Genomic DNA, 20816 nt, shown 5'->3' on the forward strand with positions numbered 1-20816 from the left:
TGTCATGAAATACCTCCCTCTCAATAAACCACCTATCCTCTTCTAACCTCCAGTCCATTACCTGTCTTATTCTCAGTAGAGTTGGAGAATGATGCTTATTTTTTCTAACTTTGAAGATAGCAAGGATTCTTCTTAGGCTAATTTACTTATACTACTCAGGCATCCAGAAATGCCACTTTTGACCACAGCCAAAAGAAAGATATACAATTTGGGCTTGAATATCCTAGTATCATATCTGTGCAAGTTAATTATTTTTGCCAAATGGCCTGATTCAATTGCCATTATAATAGCTAAGATCACACAAGAGGATTCATAAAGACATTTTCTGATCTTACTACAGGAAATTTTCCATGGTGAAGTCTGATCCTTCCATGAACTTAGAATTAGTCAGTCAATAAACATTTATTAAGCACCGACTCTGTGACAGCCATTGTGTTAAGAGCTGGGGATATAAAGAAAAGCATGAGACAATCCCTGCCCACAAGGAGCTCACAGTCTAATACAGGAAAGACTACAAAAAAAAAAGGAGGAGCAGAAAGGGCACCTGTATCTAGTGTTTGATGAAATCCTAGAGCTGGGGTGTAAAATAGTCTTAATTACAAAGTGGCATCTTGCAGAAGAAATAAGTTTCTGGAGATCGTGAAGGCCAGAAGAGATTTAACTTTATGAAAACAAGTGACTTCATCAATTTGCTACCGCTAAAACATTATTATTGAGCTATGAAATAAATAATCATTGACTTAGGTGACCCAAAACTCAAAGAAAATAAGACAAAGAGATTAGACTTCAGGCTGAATGAAAATCAGCCAGGACAGTTATTATTCTCTTCCTTCCCTTTCTTTTCCTGAGCATTTCATGGGAATCTATGTTTGGTGTTGAACATGCATGTGTTAGATATCAATTGCTTATGGCTGGAAAGAACTGTTATCAGCAAATAAGGATGGTGCCAAATGTAAATTTGGTGGACTTAATGTTACTTTTGCAGCCATGGGCTTTGAAAAATCATTTGTTACATTGATTTATGATCAGTTCTCTTCCTCCCTCTCCCCACTTTTTTCCATCCCTTCCTGATTTGTTTTTCCTTCTGTCTCTTATTCTTTCTTTAAAATGCAGCTCTTGAGAATTTCAGTAAGGCCATTTTCAAATATATCAACCACTGGGAAGAATTTCCTTATCCTAAAATGAATGCCAACCGGCTCTCTGATAAAATCTACATGCTGTTTCGGTTCATAATGGACAAGTGGACAACAGACATGACCTATGAAGTGAGTAGGAACTGTATTTCTTGCCTTTCTATGATACTATCAACATTCAATTCCATCCAGAAGCTATAGGATTTGCTCTATTAAGTATGCCAATTTCTTCATATTTCTTTTGGTTGTATTTGCTATCTTTGGTCTAACCAAAGAAATAATGTGAATAGTATTAATATGTCATTTAAAGGAAACTCAAAACATTTAAACCCAGATTTGAGAGGATGTACTGTTCTACCTACATGTGTTTAACTTTGCTTAATTGCTATAATATCTTCCAAGGATATTTCATCATATCCTCTGAAGTTGTCTAGTTACAGTAGCATCTACTCTTTTCCTCCTTTTATGTTAGGAATATTGGGGATTTAGATGGGAGTATTGTCTCTTCATGTATTTTTCATACTTTAAGTCATCAAATAAGTTCATTAGGACATCTTGGCCTCTCTTCACAAATGAACAAAAACATTCCCTTAGGCTTTAATTTTCCTTGAGACATGAAGACAAATATTTTTTAAACTGTAACTACAAAAATGGAATGTCTGGCAAAGTTCCAATTCTTATTTTATGTGATGCTGGAAATAATAATCAAAATATTCAGTTGTAAAGTATTTTATACATAGTACTTGGACATTGAGTTTATGACAATATTTTCCTCCTTTTCTAACCCCTCTATACTATCTCCAACTATATAAAGGACCTAACCTGAGAATTATTTTTAAAATTATATACTCAATTAAATGCACAGAACTCCTGACATAATTACCCCCAAAACAGCAATAAAATAACCCCTGGAGCAGAGTCCAACCCCACAATCATGTCGAAACAGACCCTAGGCATCCTGTGCTAGAGGAACTTACCCCAGAGCCTCCAAATCAGCTACAGCACTGGTGTCCTCTGGAACTAAGCTTATGGTCGGGTGAGAGGGTTGAATGGCTGACTAGGGGAGGGAAATATAGGGTGACTGTGGTACCTAAGGAGAAATTCAGCTATCCCATCCCAGCAGGGAACCAGGAAGAAATCGTGAGTGTCAGGAGGCCCAGGTGGGGGAGGGGCGCAGGCTCATCAGAGTTAAGAACCACCACAGCACACAAAGTTCTGCTGGCTGGTTAATTAGCAAATTGGCTTTAGGTTATCTTTGGACCAGAGAACAAGCCAGGAGAGAAAAAAAACCTACCCTCCCTCAAACCAAAACACCTGGGCGCCTCTAAAGCTTGGGACAGTGTAGCTTGGAAGTAGGGAGTTAAAAGTCAAGTAAAAGACATCAAGATGAGTAAGCAAAGAAAGTTGAGAACCACTGAAAGTTTCTTTAGTGACAAGGAAGATCAAGGTGCACCCTCAGAAGAGGATAACAACCTCAGGGTCCCTACATCAAAAGCTTCCAAGAAAAATATGAATTGGTCTCAGGCCAAAAAAGTGCTCAAAAGGGACTTTGAAGAGAAAGTAGGAGAGATAGGAGGAAGATTTAGAGAGGTGGAGGAAAAATGGAAAGAAAAATGAGAGCAATGCAGGAGAATCATGAGAAAAAAGTCAAGAGCTTGAAAAGCCAAATGGAAAAGGAGATACAAAAGCTCTCTGAAGAAAATTATTGCCTAAGAATTAGGATTGAATAAATGGAAGCTAGTGACTTAATGAGAAAATAAGACACAGTAAAGCAAATCCAAATTAATAAAAAATATTATAAAAGGCAATATGAAATATCTCCTTGGAAAAACAGCTGACCTAGAAAATAGATCCAGAAGAGATAATTTGAAAATCCTTGGACTACCTGAAAACCATGACCAAAATAAGAGCTTAGACAGCATCTTCCAAGAGATTGTCAGGGAAAATTGCCCTGATATTCTGGAAGCAGAAGGTAAAATAGAAATTGAAATAATCTACCGATCACCTCCTGAAAGAGATCCCAAAAGGAAAACCTCCAGGAACATTATAGACAAATTCCAGAGCTCCCAGGTCAAGGAGAAAATATTGCAAGCAGCTAGAAAAAATGAATTCAAATACTGTGGAGGTACAATAAGGATAAAACAAGATCTAGCAGCATCTACATTAAAGGACCAGAAGGCATGGAATACAATATTCCAGAGGGCAAAGGAACTGGGACTACAGCCAAGAATCACATACCCAGCCAGCAAAACTGAGTATATTCTTTCAGAGGGAAAAAATGGGACTTCAATGAAAAAGAGGACTTTCTGGCATTTGTGATGAAAAGACCTGAACTGAATAGAAAATTTGACTTTCAAATACAAGACCCTAGAGAAGCATAAAAAGGTAAACAGGAAGAAGAAATCATGAGGGATATTGGAAGATTAAACTGTTTACATTCCTACATGGGAAGATAATACTTCACACTCATAAGAACTTTCTCAGTAGTGGGGTAGCTGAAAGTAATACACTTAGACAGAGGACACAGGTCTGAACTGAATATGAAGGGATGATATCTGTAAAGCATTTATTTTTGGTTTATCCTTGTTCTTTGTGGGGCAAGCAGGGTAGGGTGTCATGTCTGGGGCCAGATTTGGGCTTCGGGCCTCCTAGGTCCAGGGCTGGCGCTTTGTCCACTGTGCCACCTAGCTAACCCATGATGACATCTTTAAAACAGGGTTGAGAGGTAGGAGGAATGCACTGGGGGAGAGAAAAGAGGAGAAGTGGACTGAGGAGAGGTAATTCATATGAAGGAAACAAGAAAAAAAGCTTATGGAGGGGAAGGGAAGAGGGGGAAGGAGTGGGGGAGTGAGTGAACCTTACTATCATCAGAATTGTCTCAAAGAGGGAATAACATACATACTCAAGTGGGTATATTAATATATTTTTGCCCTGAGGGAAAGTGGGAGAGGAAGGAGATAAGATGGGGGGGGGAGAGGAAAAGGAGGGAAGGGCAGATTGGGGGAGGGAGCAGTAAAAAGCAAAACACTTTCAAGGAAGGTGAAGATGTTCCGTATAACTGCACATGTATGTCTTATATTGAATTGCTTGATTTCATAGGGAGGGTTGAGGAGGGAGGGAGGAAGAACAGTTTAGAACATGGAATTAGCTCAAAGACCTTAATCCCATCAGAATGGGCTCAAGGAGGGAATTGCATACACACCCAATTGAGAGGAGTAATCTATTTAACCCCACAGGAAAGTAGGAGGGGAAGAGGATAAAAGGAGGGAAGGGTGAAAGAAGGGAGGGCAGAGTTGGGAGGGGGCTGTCAGGAGCAAAACACTTTTGAGGAGGAATAGAAAATAGAGTAAATATCATGGGAAGGGAATAGGATGGAGGGAAATAGTTATGATGATTGACTATAATGGCAAAACGTATGGTACCTACTTTTCTGGGCTATCATGAAGAAAATTCTTTGTCAAGTTTAAGGTACTACATAAAAGTTATGATGAACAGGATGCTATCAGAAAAACCTGAAAACACCTACATGAACTGAAGCAGAGTGAAATGTACTGTATACAAAATAACAGCAATAGTGTAAGATGATCTGCCAGGAAGCATGTGGTTATTTTCAGCAAGGCAATGATCCAATATAACTGAAGGACTTATGAAAATTGTGATCCATATACAGAGAAAGAACTGATGGTATCTGAAAACAGATTGAAACACATTTTTGGGAGGGACAATTCCTTAATCTGAAGTTTTGTTTTTATCTGTTTTCTCTCACAACCTAGCTAATGTGGAGATGTTTTCCATGATTACTCATGTATAACTTATATTGAATTGCTTGGGTTCTTGGGGATGGGGGGAGGAAGGGAGGAAGGAAGAAAAGTTGAAACACAAAGTTATTAAAAATTGATGTCAAGGGGCAGCTAGATGGCGCAGTGGTTAAAGCACCGGCCCTGGATTCAGGAGTACCTGAGTTCAAATCCGGCCTCAGACACTTGACACTTACTAGCTGTGTGACCCTGGGCAAGTCACTTAACCCCCATTGCCCCGCAAAAAAAAAAAAAATTGATGTCAAAATTTATTTTTACATGTAATTTGGAAAGGAAAATTCTAAACAGAAAAAAAAGTTACATACTCTTCTCCACTTGAGTCGGAAGAATGACCTCTGATGTCACCAAGCCACAGGTGTCAAGGAAGGATTATAGAGGATGGATTTTGGAGCCCATGGTGTCTTAAGGGGGCTTGAAATAAAGTTGTATCCATTTAGAGAAAGTGAATAAGTACGCATTAGAGGTTTTTCTTAACCTATTTTTTGCAGACCAACCAAGCAATCATCAAGGCTCATGGCCCAGCAGTGGCCCTCCTGCTACACAGGGAAGACCTCCAGGAGTTTGCCTTGCACCATGTGCCTTGGCTCTTAAGCCAATACAAGGATATCGAAACAGATTTCTATGTCACTCAGGTAGGTCAGGAGTAATTTGTGGAAGGAATAAGGTCTAAGACACACACAGAGAACTGAGGAGTAAGGGGGTAGAATTCTTGGGTGGTACAGTTTTGGAGAAATCACACTGGATTTGGAGGCAAGTAGCCTGCACCTGTATTCTGGCTCCACCACTTACTGTATGAATTTAGTCAAATCATTCACCCGCTCTAGGCTTCAATTTCCTCACCTATAAAATGAGGATATTGGACTGTATTTCTCTAAGCCTCCTTCTCACTTAAAAAAGTAATAATAAATTTCATGTTCCAGTAATCTGAAAACAGTTCAGACAGTTGTACTTAAGATGAATATAAAAAGGGGTGAAGCTAGATAAGAAAGATTCTTGATACCCTAATGGGATCTCCATCTGAGGCTGCTATAGCAGAGAAATATTACAGAAAAGACCAGAAGTAACAAACACAAGCCCTTCATCTTGAGAGGGCTCTGTGTCTCTGCACCTACCAAAACGATATTCATACATAGTCGCACATTATATTCCTGTCCCATATAAATCTGTCAGGTAACCTGTCTGAGCAGCTTCCACCTTAAACTTAGAAGTGCTGGGGAAATATGAGTCATTATAATTTCAGAGTCTCAAACAGTTATTGGCGGCAGCTGACCTTTATGAAGTCTACATCCCAAAGAACACCAAAAGATCCATCTTTACTATCTTACACCAACAGGTAAGAAGTAGACTTGTGTCTGTATTTTTTTTTAATAGTATTGCTTTTCCCCTTTGCTTCTATTTCTTCATCATTCCTCTCCATTCTACAGATCTGTGGCACCTCAGAGCCCAGAATTAAGGAAAATGAAAATGAAGCTGTGCAATGTTTCCTCATTCTGGGTAAGAAGAACATCTAGTAGGAAATAGAAAACCTAGTAGAGTGCCAAGTACTCAGTATAAATGGGGCCCTAGTGCATCCTCGATAAAAATGTTGACTGATGGTGATGAAGAAAACACTGACAGGCACATTCCTAACTTCTTTTCACTTAATACTGTCTTTCCTTCTTTGGATTTCTTCTTATATTCTGACATGCTGCCAGCAGTTCTCCCCAAAGCAACTACTCATTTATCCCATGCTTGCTTCAGACCTTCATGACCAGTCTGACTCGACCCAAGAATTAAACACATCCAACTTGAATAGGAGGTCTTCTGTGGCATCCCTGGAAAAGGACTCATCCAACCACTGCTCAAAGATTTTCTTTTATGGGGAGCTCACTACCTGTCAAGTTAGGCCATTCTACATTTGCAAAGCTCTGAGGATTATGAAATGTTTGCTTACATTAATATGAAATCTACTTCTCAGCAACTTCCACCCATTGTTCCTGATTCTGTACTTTGGAGCCACATAAAACAAATATTGGCCTCTTCCACATGGCAGCCCTTCAAATATTTGATAATAACACAATTCCCCTAAGTCTTCTATTCACTAGGTTAAACAAACACGGTTTCTCTAAACAGAATTAATTTAATATGGATGGCATTATCTCATTATCTCAGAAACCCTTATTGGATGCTCTCACATCTGTTAGCATCCTTCCTAAAATGTAGCACTAAATATATTCTGACCAGGGCAGAATACAGACATACCATTGTTTCCCTTTTTCTGAATTTCCTATTTCTATAATGCAACTAAGGTCTCATTTGAATGTTTGGCTACTATTGGTCAACACTGTTGATCAATACTGAGTTTTATTCCACTAAAACCATCAATTTTTTCACACTGTTGTCTAGGCACCCTCCCTGTGCTTCCACAGATGACTCTGAATTAGAGTGGAGGACCAAATATTCATCCCAATTACATTTCACTTTATTGCAATCAGCCCATTTTCCCAAATTAAGGTGGTTTTTTTTTGTTTTTTGTTTGTTTTTTGCTTTTTTATGGGGCAATGGTGGTTAAGTGACTTGCCCAGGGTCACACAGCTGGTTAGTGTCAAGTGTCTGAGAATGGATTTGAATTCAGGTCCTTCTGAATCCAGGGCTGGTGCTTTAGCCACTGCACCACCTAGCTGCCCCCCCCAAATTAAGGGTTTTTTTCATCCTAATTCTATTGTACATGTTAACAGTTCTTTTTGGCTTCTTATAATATGTATACTTAGTGAGCACACTGTCCATGTTATCATTCATGTCATTGGAAAAAGCTCTCAGTGCTCTATTTTTTTCTATATGAAGTATAAAGGCATTTCTTTGATGGAACTGGAAAAGTAGCTTGCCATTGGCTAACAAATGTATGTTGATGTCCCTGATAGCCTTTTTTTCAATTAACAAAAATCTAATTTCTCTCCTTCCATTTGCCCCACATCATGGGGTGGGGGGGAGAGAGTTGAGGGTAGGAAGAGTAGTAAAACCCATAACAAACAAATATGAAGAGTTAAGCAAAACAAATTCCTACGTTGGCCATGTCCAAAACCTATCTGTCTCATTGTGTACCCTGAATCCATCACCTCTCTGTCAGGAGGTAAGCAGCATGTTCCATCATGGGTCATCTGGAATCATGGTGAGCCATTTCATTGATCAGAATTCTTAAGTCTTCCAAAGATGCTTGTCTTTACAATGTCATTATTATATAAATTGTTCTCCTGGTTCTACTTAACTTCACTCTGCATGGCACGAATCTTACCAGTTTCTCTTCCATTATAGTCAGATGCTATCATTTGTTCAGTCATTTCAAAGTTTACATGGACTCCCTTAGTTTCCCGTTCCTCAACACCACAAAAAGAGCTTTAATATATCTTTTTGTACTTATATAAGGTTTTTTTGCCTTTTTCCTTTGCTTTGGGGCACAAGCCTAGAAGCAGCATCTCTGAGTCAAAAGGTATGCACCATTTAGTAACTTCTTAAATATAGTTCAAAATTGCTTTCCAGAATGAATGTCTAGACCAAATTCAAAGTGAATTAATTTTCCTGTCCCTTTAGCATTTATTATTTTCCTTTTTTATCAACTTTGCTAATGTGATAGATGTGAAATAGCTTAGCTTTCTTCCTGGGAAAGCTCTCTGTTCATATTTTTTGCCTGGTACACTATCAAACTTTCCATCCTTAGAGACAGTCAAGGTGGTTGAAGCAGGAAAGTTTTATGAAATTCAATCCTTAGGGACAGCTAGGTGGCGCAGTGGATAAAGCACCAGCCCTGGATTCAGGAGGACCTGAGTTCAAATCTGACCTCAGACACTTGACACTTACTAGCTATGTGATCCTGGGCAAGTTACTTAACCCTCATCACCCTATCCAAAAACAAACAAACAAAAAAGAAAGAAATTCAATCCTTGTGTATCCATCATTAAGGCAGCAAAAAAAGGTGAGCACTCTTTTCTCCTCTTCCCAAAACCCATAAGTTGTGGTGTCTTTTAAAAGAGCTACTCATCTAATGGGAGTCACTGAATCTAGCAAAGGACATTCAAAGGGTGATGATGACTCCAAATAATGCTTATTCCTGGCAGCAGAGAAGAGAACCAACTGTGAAAAACATGAGAAATAAAAAGATTTGGGGGTGCTAAAGTGACAGAGGAGTGACTTGCCTTAGCCACATGTATTCCCTACATTTTGTGCCTAACTACAAGAGTCATTCACATGCACACTCTTCCTACTGACAGTGTGAACATTTGTCTGAGCGTCTTAGGGAAGGTCTATACTTTGAGTTAATCTCATCTAGAGGCTGACTATTAAAGGTCAGAACACTGGTCAGTGCTTGTGAGCCATAGTCTCAGGAGTCTGGGTCCAGAGAGAACCTATGAACCAGAAATAATAACCATCCTCTGAAACCACAGTCAAAATGCAGGAGGACCCAACCTGTGAAACTGTGAGTGCCAAGTAGTAGGGGATGGGAATAGCTCCCAGAACCAATGATGTACATCTATTCCCTTCTATAGTTATGTTTAAGTTGTAAGTCACTCAACTTATATGATATCTGAAAATTCAAGTTTACTTCTTTATCTAAACAGCCTATCCCTTCCTATTCAATCCTAACTCCCATTATCATCGAGATGAAATTTCTATTCCAAATTAACCAGTCACTTCCCTCTTCCTTAAACATGGCGCATTCATTCCTACTTCTTTACCTTTGTCACACTGTCCCATCCTAATAACCAAGTAAATGCCCTGCCCTCTCTTCTCTACCTTTTGAAGTTCTAGTCCTTCAAAGCAAAGTTAAAACCCTAACCTCTTGCTTAAAGCAGGACTCCAGTTACTTAGGCATAGGCTCTATTCCTTCTCTGAATCTGAATAGGATCTATCCTATGTTTTACCATTGAATGGCATAATTATCTCCTTATCTATTTGACTTGTGCATTTCCTATCTTCCCAATGAATTAATAATGTGACATCCTTAAAGACTATTTCTCATACCATGTTTACTATTCTCTGTAGTGATTATTGTAGTAGGCTCTCAATAGGAAAGAATATTAGAGGTTTAGAGGTCTTATGATACAAGCTTCTACTTCATAAAAGAATCTCATCTATAATATAATCGACAAATATCATCCAGATTTTATTTAAACACTTTTAATAACATGAAACTTACTACTTTTTGAAACTCTTCATTCTTTTCTTGAAGATCTTTCGGTATTGGGAATTTTTTCTCATATGTACTATAAATCTTCCTCCCTGTAACCTCCACTCACTGATCCTTGTCCTTTCCCCTGAAACCATACAGAAAAAGTCAATCCTTCTTCCATGAGACAGCCCTTCAAATATTAAAGGGCAGCAACTACATTCCCTCTATGTATGTCCTTCACAATAAATACCTCCCAGGTTTGTCAACCTTTCTTCTTTTAACATGGTTTTGAGTCCCTTTATCATCATGGTTGGCCTCCTCTGAATGTGTTCCAGCTAGTTAACATCTGTTTTCAAATGTGGCTCCCAGAACTGAATGAACAGAATATTCCAAATGTGATCTGATTAGTGGAGAGTACTACAAAACCATTGCCTCCTTTATTTTGGACATTATCACTCTGTTCATGTAGCTTAAGGTTGCATTAGCATTTTTGACAGTCATATTAACACTATTGACTGATACTGAGCTTGTGATCAGATCAAATCCCTAAGACTTTGTTCACATGAACTGTCTTTAAACCAGGTCATTCCATCCTGTGCAGGGTATTTAAAATGATGTGTAGGACTGTACATCTTTCTCTATTAAATTTCACCTTATTAGATTTGACACACTGTTTTAGCCTGTTGAAATCTTTTGGGATCCTGATTTGAATTCCGATTAATTAGCTATCCCTCCCAGCTTTGTGTCATATGCAAATTTTATAAGCATGTCACATCTCCCTCAAATCGTTGATAAAAAATGATGAGCAGGACAGAATAAAGGACAGAGCCCTGAAGTGGGCCACTAGAGATGTCACTCCAGATTGGCATCAATCCATTGAAGCTACTGACTGAGTACAGATGAATGGTTATTCAACAAGATGCAAGTCCTCTCAATCGTATCAGAAAATAATTTGTCAAATGCTGAAATCCAGGTATGCTTTATTGGTGATAATCCTTTCATATTCTAATCTGCTAGCTCTATACAAAAACAAACTAACAAATAAATAGATGAATGAGAGATAAGTAGATAAATTAATGAATGAATAGATGGATAGGTAAATGGATAAATGAATAAAAGGAGATTGAGATTAATATGCTATGATTTTTTTTGTGAACACACTTATCTCTTAGTGTTTATTTTTCTTCCTTCTAATCCCTTACAGGTAATCCATTTTATTATATATTATGCAATATTTCTAGGTATTTATGTCAAACTCATTGGTCTATATTTTTTCTACTTTTAAACAATTAAGACAATATTTGCTCATCTCTAATCTAACACCCCTTATATTTTTCTAAATTCCTCAACAACTGTCAACAGCAATTTAGTATTATATCTATACATTATCTTCATAGATTGGGATGAGAATAGTTGGATTGAGAAGAATAGAAGTTAAGGGAGTGGGCAGGAAGGAGAGCATAGAATAGTATTTGTATAATGATATTTAGGGACTCGAAATCCTGGGATAAGTAGGATATTATGGGGTGGGAGTATGTTAATTACTGAAGAATGAATTCTGGTAAGTCATCATCATCCCTAAAGGAGTAGGTATGGAGGTAGAGCAGGTTGATAGTGCACCGTGAGCAGTGAGGTTGGTCTTTCTCATAATATAGAGCTTCTGGCCCTCAGAGTGTAGCGGTCCCAGAGTAATTGATCTGTAACTAAAAGGGGAGGGTGAGGATGATGTGAGGAGAGTACCCATGTAGAAGCAAGGCCACAAGTGTGGAGTTGTGAAAGGAGAGACGGACAGGAGGGTGAATGAATGACTGACTGAGGCAAGGCCCCTCCCTCCTTCTGGGAGTGGTAAGAAAATCAGTGTGGGGTTGATGGAGGTTAGAGAGGGTCTTGGGGGGGGGGGGGATTATGGAATGGATGATCCAGACAAAGAGCCTTCCTGAAAGAATATTGATGCTTTAAAATTTTTGTAAGGTGAGTCTTCATTTCTGTCAGAAGTTTGGGATCATTATAGCATGCCCAATTTTTGAAAGGTAAATTCAACCTACACATCTCCTCCTGTTCAATTTAGGGCTCAGTTCATTGTCCATTTAAAAAATCTGTTTGATGTATTTGTACTGATACAACAGCTCTATCATTTGTCCATTCCATATACTCTCCAGAAAATAAGAATTCTTCACCCGATGTATTTTTCTATTGTAGACATTATTAGACTAATTTATAAGTTTTTATTTATATTTCATCAAATAATTTGAATAATAATGTCTATATTTTATTTTAATATTTGATTCATTCCCCAAGATCCTTGATTCAATTAAATTGAAAATCATTCCTTCAATGTCTTCAAAATTAGGTTGATTGGCACAAATTTTCTCTATCTTGGCACAGCTGTTGTTCCCATATTTTTTCTCTTTAGTGCCATTTCTAGTTCCTCATGTATTATACTATGAATTATGATTTTAGGATCCAAATGAAGTATTCCCACAATCATTGATGGAAAATAAGACCTTGTTCTAAAAATCATATATAACTTTCCATTTCCCCCCTATTTCTTGTCATCCTTCCTATTTCTGGGATATGATTCAGTTGGATCTACCCTCCAAATTCTCTAACTTTTCTTTTTTCTCTACTGCTTCTCTTGAAGTGGCATGGTTTATAATTTCCCACCATCTTCCTCCATAAGACTTTAAAAACAAGTTTATGTTCTGTACCAAATTGACTATAGCTGACATAACTCTGCCATGTAAAGGACACATTAAATAACTGAGTTTATTTTCCTAGGTACTTTTTGCTTCTGGTGTCTTTGCTTTGGCACTTGATTTATTCTGGTTAAAGTTCCTTAGGAAATGGTGTTCATTCTTTTATCCTTTCCAATTTCTTAGCATCAAAAAATTGGTTAGTCATGTTGGTATTGCCTCAATTGAACACCACATCTTATTTTTCTGTTTCATGGAAAAGAAAACATATTGATAAGGGTGCAATATGACAGATAGATAGCCAGAGTGCACTCTGGTACCCCCAGAGAGCAGGAGAAATTGGAAAAGGCCTCTAGCACATTTAGTGTTATTGCAGACTCATGGAAGGTCATGGATGTGAGTCACAAATAATAAGCAGGCATGAATAAACTGTGATCTGCATTAATGAAAGGAATTTCCAAATTCATGAAATCACAGAGAGATTTGAGTACCTTATTTTTGTTCTCTCTTCTCATTTGATAATGATTTTCATCCTTTTTTCTAATAAGTCAATGGTCTGACTATGCAAACAGTTCATCTGAAAATGATTCTAACAGCAATCATTTCCTGTGAAAATATAATCAATTTCATTTTGTTTAATTTTATTCAATACCTGCTGATCCTCCTCTTGAACTATTAATGGAATATAGCCACTTTCTTCCCATTTGATGTCTCTCTGTGTATTGCTTATGATTTCTACCATTGTTCCTTCTCCTGCATCATACCTATTAACCCCATATTTATTTGACAGCTTTACCTGGGTATTTGTTTCTTTTCATCTCTGTTTTTTACTTTATAGTGTTTTGGATCAAATTAATAAGTATTTACCCAAATATATTCCTCCCAGTCTTCATTAAATTACACTCTCCCTAGCTAGGAACCAATATCTTAAGCCATGCTATATAATACTAAATCTTCCTCTTCAGTATCATCTACATAGGAAGTGCCATGTTCTCATGTACTTTTTTCTCTTCCAAAGTTTCCATCTCAAATTGAAGAAAAAGATAAAGAGGGCAGCTAGGTGGTACAGAGGATAAAACACCGGCCCTGGATTCAGGAGGACCTGAGTTCAAATCCAACCTCAGACACTTGACACTTACTAGCTGTGTGACCCTGGGCAAGTCACTTAACCCTCATTGCCTTGCAAAAAAAAAAAGAGAGAGAGAAATCACCACCCACATATTCTCAAACTTTTAAGTCACTAGGGATGTTTTCCAGTTTTTAAAAAGTGTGATATTATTGTCAAATATTATGGTGATAAGGATGGTGATTACAATGATATGAATGATGATAATGGTAATTGTACATATCATAGATTTTACATGTGTTAGAAAAAGTGTGTAGCCCTTGGCAGATTTCCTACATTTGTTAGAAACTACATTTTCCTCTCTGCTTTTCCTATCCAATACCCCTTGAGCAGGGAATCACCAACCACCAAGATTCATCACTTTCTCCTGGGGCCAGTATCTGGTTTCTTGAGAGTCTAGTATCATGTGCCAGGAAGCCAAGTATAGAAAATAATAAAATCATACAACTTGAAAGTTAAAAGAATCCTTAGAGATAATCTAATACAACCTACTCACTTTAAGATTAAGGGACTTGTCTATGGTCACATAACTAGTTAGGACTGGGCCTATATAAGTATTCAATTTACTTTTCAAATCTAGTGGAATTGAATTCTTCCCTTCTACCCACCCAACTTTTACCACAGCTTCCATATCCTTCTTTAAAATGCTTACTTGTGGGGGCAGGTAGGTGGCGCAGTAGATAAAGCACCGGCCCTGGATTCAGGAGGACCTGAGTTCAAATCCAGCCTCAGACACTTGACACTGTCTGTATGACCTTGGGCAAGTCACTTGACCCTCATAGCCCTGCCAAAAAAAAAATGCATACTTGTGACCTTAAAAACACTCCAGGGGCTCCATAGGAATCCAGTGGATTGTACATTGTTTTTCATAGGTATCTTGATAATGTTTAACTTCTGTCTCTAAATCTTGGGCAAGTGGCACTGACAGGTGGGATAAAGGAGCCTCGGTGACTACTCTGATACAGCCCAACTCTGATTCTGTCATTTTTTGCTCACCATAATGCTACAATCTGGGACTTTGCTTTGGTAATCTGCTGTTTTCTTTATATGAATGATTTGTCATGAGACTAAGTCCTCACTGACCCCAGGATTCCTCCACCCCTACAGTGCATTCCAACACAGCAGACCTGCTGGAATTTTTTGAAGAACAAGTGAGAATCATCGACGAGAACATCCGAGTAGGAACATTCTCTTTTTTAAGATCTGCCATCTATGCTGATGGTAAGTAAGAGAAAACTGAAATCTGCAAAGCTTCTTTTAGATCCAGAAGCTTGCAACAAAACCTCACACACTTCTTTATATTCTACTCCATTAAGGCAGAAATTGACTTTTATCATTTTATTACTCTAGTGTTACCGAGTTTCTAATTCTTGGGTTATTCACAGCATACATTTTCATTTCATTTTTTCTTCTGTCATGTTCATAAAAAATTGTTGGTTTGGATAGCTAGCCACTTTTTCTCCATAAAGACCTATTTTTTAGAAAGAATACCTCTCCCCCACCCATTTCTTTTACTAAGTCCAGCCTAGCATCCCCCTCATTCTGACCCCTGATTCCCCATCCCTCCATCAAGACTTGTGCCTGCTCCTGCCCCACCCCATGCCCCAAGCAAATGTAACCTAGCACCCACTGACCACCCCACCCAGATCCAACCACATCCTTGGCATGCCTGTATGATGCATTTACATTTGTATAGAATAGTTTCCAAAGAAGGTGTGGGATTTTCATAAATCTATGAGCATCAATTGTTTGTTGTCATCCCTACTGGCACACACCAGCTGAAAAAGAAAAAAGTTGCTGCCACTGCTATGGCTGCTGCTGATTGCAAGTCATTAAATAACTTTTATATAACTGTTTTCAAAGCACTTTCACATACGTTATCTTGTAGGATCATCAGAATAGCCCGGTGAGGAAAACAGTGCAGATATTGTTATGTCTATTTCACAAATGATGACATTGAGGCTCAGAGAGTTTAAGTGACTTTCTCAAGATTGCACATCTAGTGAGATCTGGAAAAGTAGGAAGGGATCAGGTTATGAAGAACCATAAATGTCAAAGTACTTTATATTTGATCCTAGAGTAACAATTAGGAGTCAGATTTCCTGACAAGCTGGTAATGCATTAGAGTATAAGATTAGAATGAAAAAGGAAAGAATTCATTAGAGAACCAGGTAGAAGAAAAGAGGATGAAATCATACATAGGAAAGAAAAAAAACTTTAAGCATTTAACAAAATGGGGAATGCAAATAGCCAATACCAAGCCAAGTCAGGGATAATAGTATTATTGTTTAAAAAATTAAAAAAGAACCAGATTATATTCAAATGAATAGATCATGTACAGGCTATAAAGTAATCCCCCCCCAAAAAAAAAAACAGCTGAATGAGATGGCATTAGGGGACTGTGTATAATCTGGGGCTAGACTGTAGAGTCATTGAAAAGATAAGGAGCTAAAAGTCCTTCCAATTGCGGCCTATTTGTTGCTGCCAAATTAGGTACAAATCATATATTTGAAATTACTGTAGCATATAGCCATGGGAACTTAACAAAAAAAAAAATTAACCACTAAGAGGAAGGCTAAGGAATAAAAGTAGGCATATTGCAGAGCAACTCCTAACATGTATAAATGACACCATACTTTAAAGGGAATAAGAGAAATTGATAAGAAATTGGGTCCAAAAGAGTGGTTGAACACCCAAAACCAATGAAAAGTTGGGGAACTAAAACTAGAGAAGACAGCTGCAACAAATATCACTTTTGATTTTAGAAAAGGAGACTGTGATTATCTTCAAATCACTGAAGAGTTCTCTTGAGTCTCAGAATAGTTTAGGCTTTTACTTAATAGTGCCTCTCTGTCTTTGTGTTTTTCAGAGCCCAAATTGAGGGATTATATTACTATAATTGAAAGGACAGTCAAACTCGTCATGGATGATTACAATATAAAAGTAAGAGGTTGGATAGGATCTTTGATTTGCTTGTCAGAAGAGGAATGCAGGAAATGGTCACGAGACTTTGAGCTGTAATGAGAATGACAAAAAGAACCATGTCAGAAGCACATTGTCCAAAATCTAATTCACCTTTTTCTTAAAAAAAAAAATACACTCCACAAAACTGAAATTCTATAAAGGAAATGGATCTCAGAAGGAAATATGAAGGGACACATTTGGATTAATCATGTCACTGAGTCATGTCAATTGTTAATCAATTGCCTACTACTTTTCCTAACGTGTTCAGAACATGACATAGAAATAAATACTGAAGAAACCTCTAAGAGCGAGACATTAAGGTTTTCTCCTTAATACTTAGTGAAGAAACTATTAATGTTTGTTCTTATCATAGATAGAACAAAGTGCCTTGCAGATAAGAGATACTCAGATAGTTGCTTGATGGACAAAGGCCTGAACTACAGAAAATATAGGCCTTATACTAAGTCCCATTAGGTAAAAGTAGTATATCCAACCCCCAGATTACTTATGCACTAGAATTCTCCTGAGAACCTGTAGTAACTAGCTTCTTTCCGGTATATGGCGATTGCTTTTAAAATAATCATAGATTCTCCATAGATAGTTCTTGCTTCATTGACTCTCTACAGTGATCAGGCATAGTGAGTAGCCAGATTATGTTTCATGGAATAAAGATCAAAGAGTTCCTGGGGAGAATTTGGGACCAAAGGAACATTCACTGAATCCTTAAAGGCAAAACTGATCCAAGAAAAAATTGTAAGGCAGAGGATACTATCCCAGCTCCTCTTTCTGTGCCTAGCACTCTTATGCTATTTACTGAAGTATCCTGCATGGTCTTGCCTTCACTGTCAATGTCCTATGCTCAGATATTCCCCTTCTATCCTCCAATGAAGTGCTTCGGTTTCAACTGCTTGAGAGGAAAGCAACCAGATAGACTAATTCACTCTGATGTAGTAAATGACTGATAATATTTGAGCACAGACAGTAGTACTACTCAGCATTTGTAAAGAAAAGGTCATATTTTAACCTGCAAAAAAAGGTATTTTCCAGTCATAGAATTTCAAATTATATGGCAGGAGGGATACAAAGAGGCCCTGATCTCAATTATATTCTAATGAGGGGAAAGCATATAATACACAAAGCAAATGAAAGTAACTCAAGAGTCCAGGAAAGGGCTCCTTTAGAAGATAGACTTTCGGGGCAGCTAGATGGCGCAGTGGATAAAGCACCGGCCCTGGATTCAGGAGGACCTGAGTTCAAATACGGCCTCAGACACTTGACACTTACTAGCTGTGTGACTCTGAGCAAGTCACTTAATCCCCATTGCCCAGCAAAAAAAAAAAAAAAAAAGACAGACTTTGAGCTAGGTCTTGAAGGAATCCAGAGAAGTCAGGAGGTGAAGGTGGAGGAGAAAGAACATTCCAGATATGAAGGAAAAGCAAAAAGGGACCGGGAGGAGCTAGAGGGGATCATGTTCAAGAAATAGCAAGTGACGTTTTCTTGCTACCAGCATTAGTTCTCTGAGTGACTTAGGAAAGGAAAAGGATCAAGTTTTGTTCTCTCCAACATCATAAATTGTATACATCTTTCTATGACTCTAGGTAAGGATTTCTACTCTCCTCCTCATCCAAAGCATGTGTGACAAGGGCTACCTGGAAGCAAGTGAAGGATGGCAGCTTATTGAATACATCTTTTTCCAGTTTGCATTTTCCAGAAGGAATTTGGTAGGATTCTGAGGGCTGCACTTTGAGTCTGTTCAAGGGCCAGAGCTTATTCAAGTAACTGATTCATCATTTATATCTGAATCTCCTCCACCCCCTAAAAAGAACCATCACAATAAAATAACTGAAGCTTACTCTAAGTTCTCTCAGATTACAATTGGACCCTGGCTGACTGATGATTCTCTGCTCCAGTGCTGTATAAGAAAGACTAAAGATGAAGTAGTTTGAAATCAGATTTCTCTCTGCTTCAATAAAAACCATTTTTTAAAATTTTCCAACATCTTTTCACCACACAAACAAAAATTCAAGAAATCCATCTTGTCCTTGAGTGGATAGATTGACACATTCTTCCAGGCCATTATATGAAAAAGATCAGACATAGCTAAGCTCGCTGAGTGGGCAACACCCACTTCCTCTGGCCTCATTAAGCTATCTGAAAATTCTGTTTAGTTTGAGCATCACAGAGTGTATATATAATTTAACCACTTCTCTATGCCCAATTTTTTTCATGTGGCAAATTTCCCAAGGCTAATGGTTTTTCAGGGATATTATAGGAGGAATTCATTCTTCAGGTTGGACTAGATGATTCCCAAAGTCCCTTCCAATTCTGGAATTCAATAATTCTCTGATTGTATGGAGAAATGCTACAAAATTTCCAATACTGAAGACAACATAAAAAAGTGTGTATCAGGGGGCGGCTAGGTGGCGTAGTGGATAAAGCACCGGCCTTGGATTCAGGAGTACCTGAGTTCAAATCCGGCCTCAGACACTTACTAGCTGTGTGACCCTGGGAAAGTCACTTAACCCCCATTGCCTGCAAAAAAAAAAAAAAAAAAAAAAACAGAAAAAAAAAAAGCGTGCATTAAATAATGATAGTATTTTTTAGTCAAGTGGGAATTAAGCATTGGGGAAAAGGTTCTATTATCTACAAAACCATCCATGAATCTCCAACCCTTTTAAACCCAGTCCAGGGGGGCAACTAGGTGGAGCAGTGGATAGAGCACTGGCCCTGGAGTCAGGAGGACCTGAGTTCAAATGCGGTCTCAGACACTTGATACTAACTGACTGTGTGACCCTGGGCAAGTCACTTAACCCCAATTGCCTCAAAAAAAAAAAAAGAAAAATTTTTAAAAATAAACCTAGTCCAAATTCTTGACCAAGTATGTCCTCCTCCAAAAATCTGCCAAAGTCAAAGACAGAATTAAAGGATATGATTCTTAGCAAGTGATCAGTTTTATCTTTTTTAAAGGTGGATCCAATAAAGCCTATCATCCGGGAGAACTTAATGGCAGAAAACTCTGTCCTAGAAATTGCCCTCAAAGTCTTAAGGGGATTGGACCCACTAGTTAATGGAATGCCTCAAGTAAGTAATCTGTCATTGCTGTCCTTCGGCTAGGGATGAAGCTTTATTTGTGTGTGTGGGTATACCCCTTTCACGTGATTTGAGCTGTTGTGTAGAATTTAACTCAGCTGGAAACAGAAACACTTTCATCCTCTGTTTGGTGAGCCTTAATCTGAGCTCCTATCATGAAGTAAGGGGTCACATTGATGTGGGAATCTCAGATTTGATTTTCAAGTAAATAAAAGCAGCTCAGTCACCTCATTTACTTTAGTCCCAAGGCCCCTATCAGCCTTTTCTGAGTCCTACCCACTCCCAGGCTTTCTCTTTCCCTTATTTCCCTCATCTGGATCCTTCTCGTTGTTGACTAAAGATAACTGATCTAATATGCTTTGATAAACTGAGGTTACTCATTTAGTCAAAATAAATATTAATTGGCAGTAGATGATTCACCATTCACTATTTCAGCGTTTCTTTTTGTGTGTATAATATTCTTTAGGGTTCTTTGAGTCCCTTCACTCTTTCACTCCCAAACTTCTTTAAAAAAAAGTAGGCCAACACCTAATGTCTCCACTTTCTCACCATTCTTGGGCCTACTCTAATCTACCTTCCCTCCCCACACTCCATTAAGGCTATTCTCTCTAATAGCACTTCCCAGCCATCTTTTGACCATGCCACCTCACTCAGACCACATAATCTCCTCTTCCTCCCTACTGGGACAGTGAACTCTGCTCCTGCAACCACCTTGGGCTCTAATTAGTGAGCTCTCACCTGATCTTTCCTGAAGCCAAGCCTCTGCCCCATTTCCCAGCCATCATGCTCCTGTGTGCATACTGTACCCCCCACCCTGTTCCCATCCTCTCTTTATGTGTTATCTTCCTT

At 38.3% G+C, this 20816-nt stretch overlaps 1 protein-coding gene across 1 annotated transcript in view; it reads left to right on the forward strand.

The window, feature by feature from the left end:
* The window catches only part of MROH2B (maestro heat like repeat family member 2B), a 94169-nt gene that overhangs the window by 15147 nt on the left and 58206 nt on the right, over positions 1-20816 (forward strand). Inside the window, exons 6-13 of the mRNA XM_043996453.1 lie at positions 1114-1265; positions 5440-5583; positions 6192-6284; positions 6376-6445; positions 15021-15134; positions 16783-16856; positions 18476-18598; positions 19845-19958. Of these exons, the coding sequence (XP_043852388.1) occupies positions 1114-1265; positions 5440-5583; positions 6192-6284; positions 6376-6445; positions 15021-15134; positions 16783-16856; positions 18476-18598; positions 19845-19958 (884 nt within the window). The remainder of the gene's footprint in view (positions 1-1113; positions 1266-5439; positions 5584-6191; positions 6285-6375; positions 6446-15020; positions 15135-16782; positions 16857-18475; positions 18599-19844; positions 19959-20816) is intronic.

The sequence above is a fragment of the Dromiciops gliroides genome, chromosome 1 (assembly GCF_019393635.1).
Source record: "Dromiciops gliroides isolate mDroGli1 chromosome 1, mDroGli1.pri, whole genome shotgun sequence".
In the NCBI taxonomy this organism is placed as follows: domain Eukaryota; kingdom Metazoa; phylum Chordata; class Mammalia; order Microbiotheria; family Microbiotheriidae; genus Dromiciops; species Dromiciops gliroides.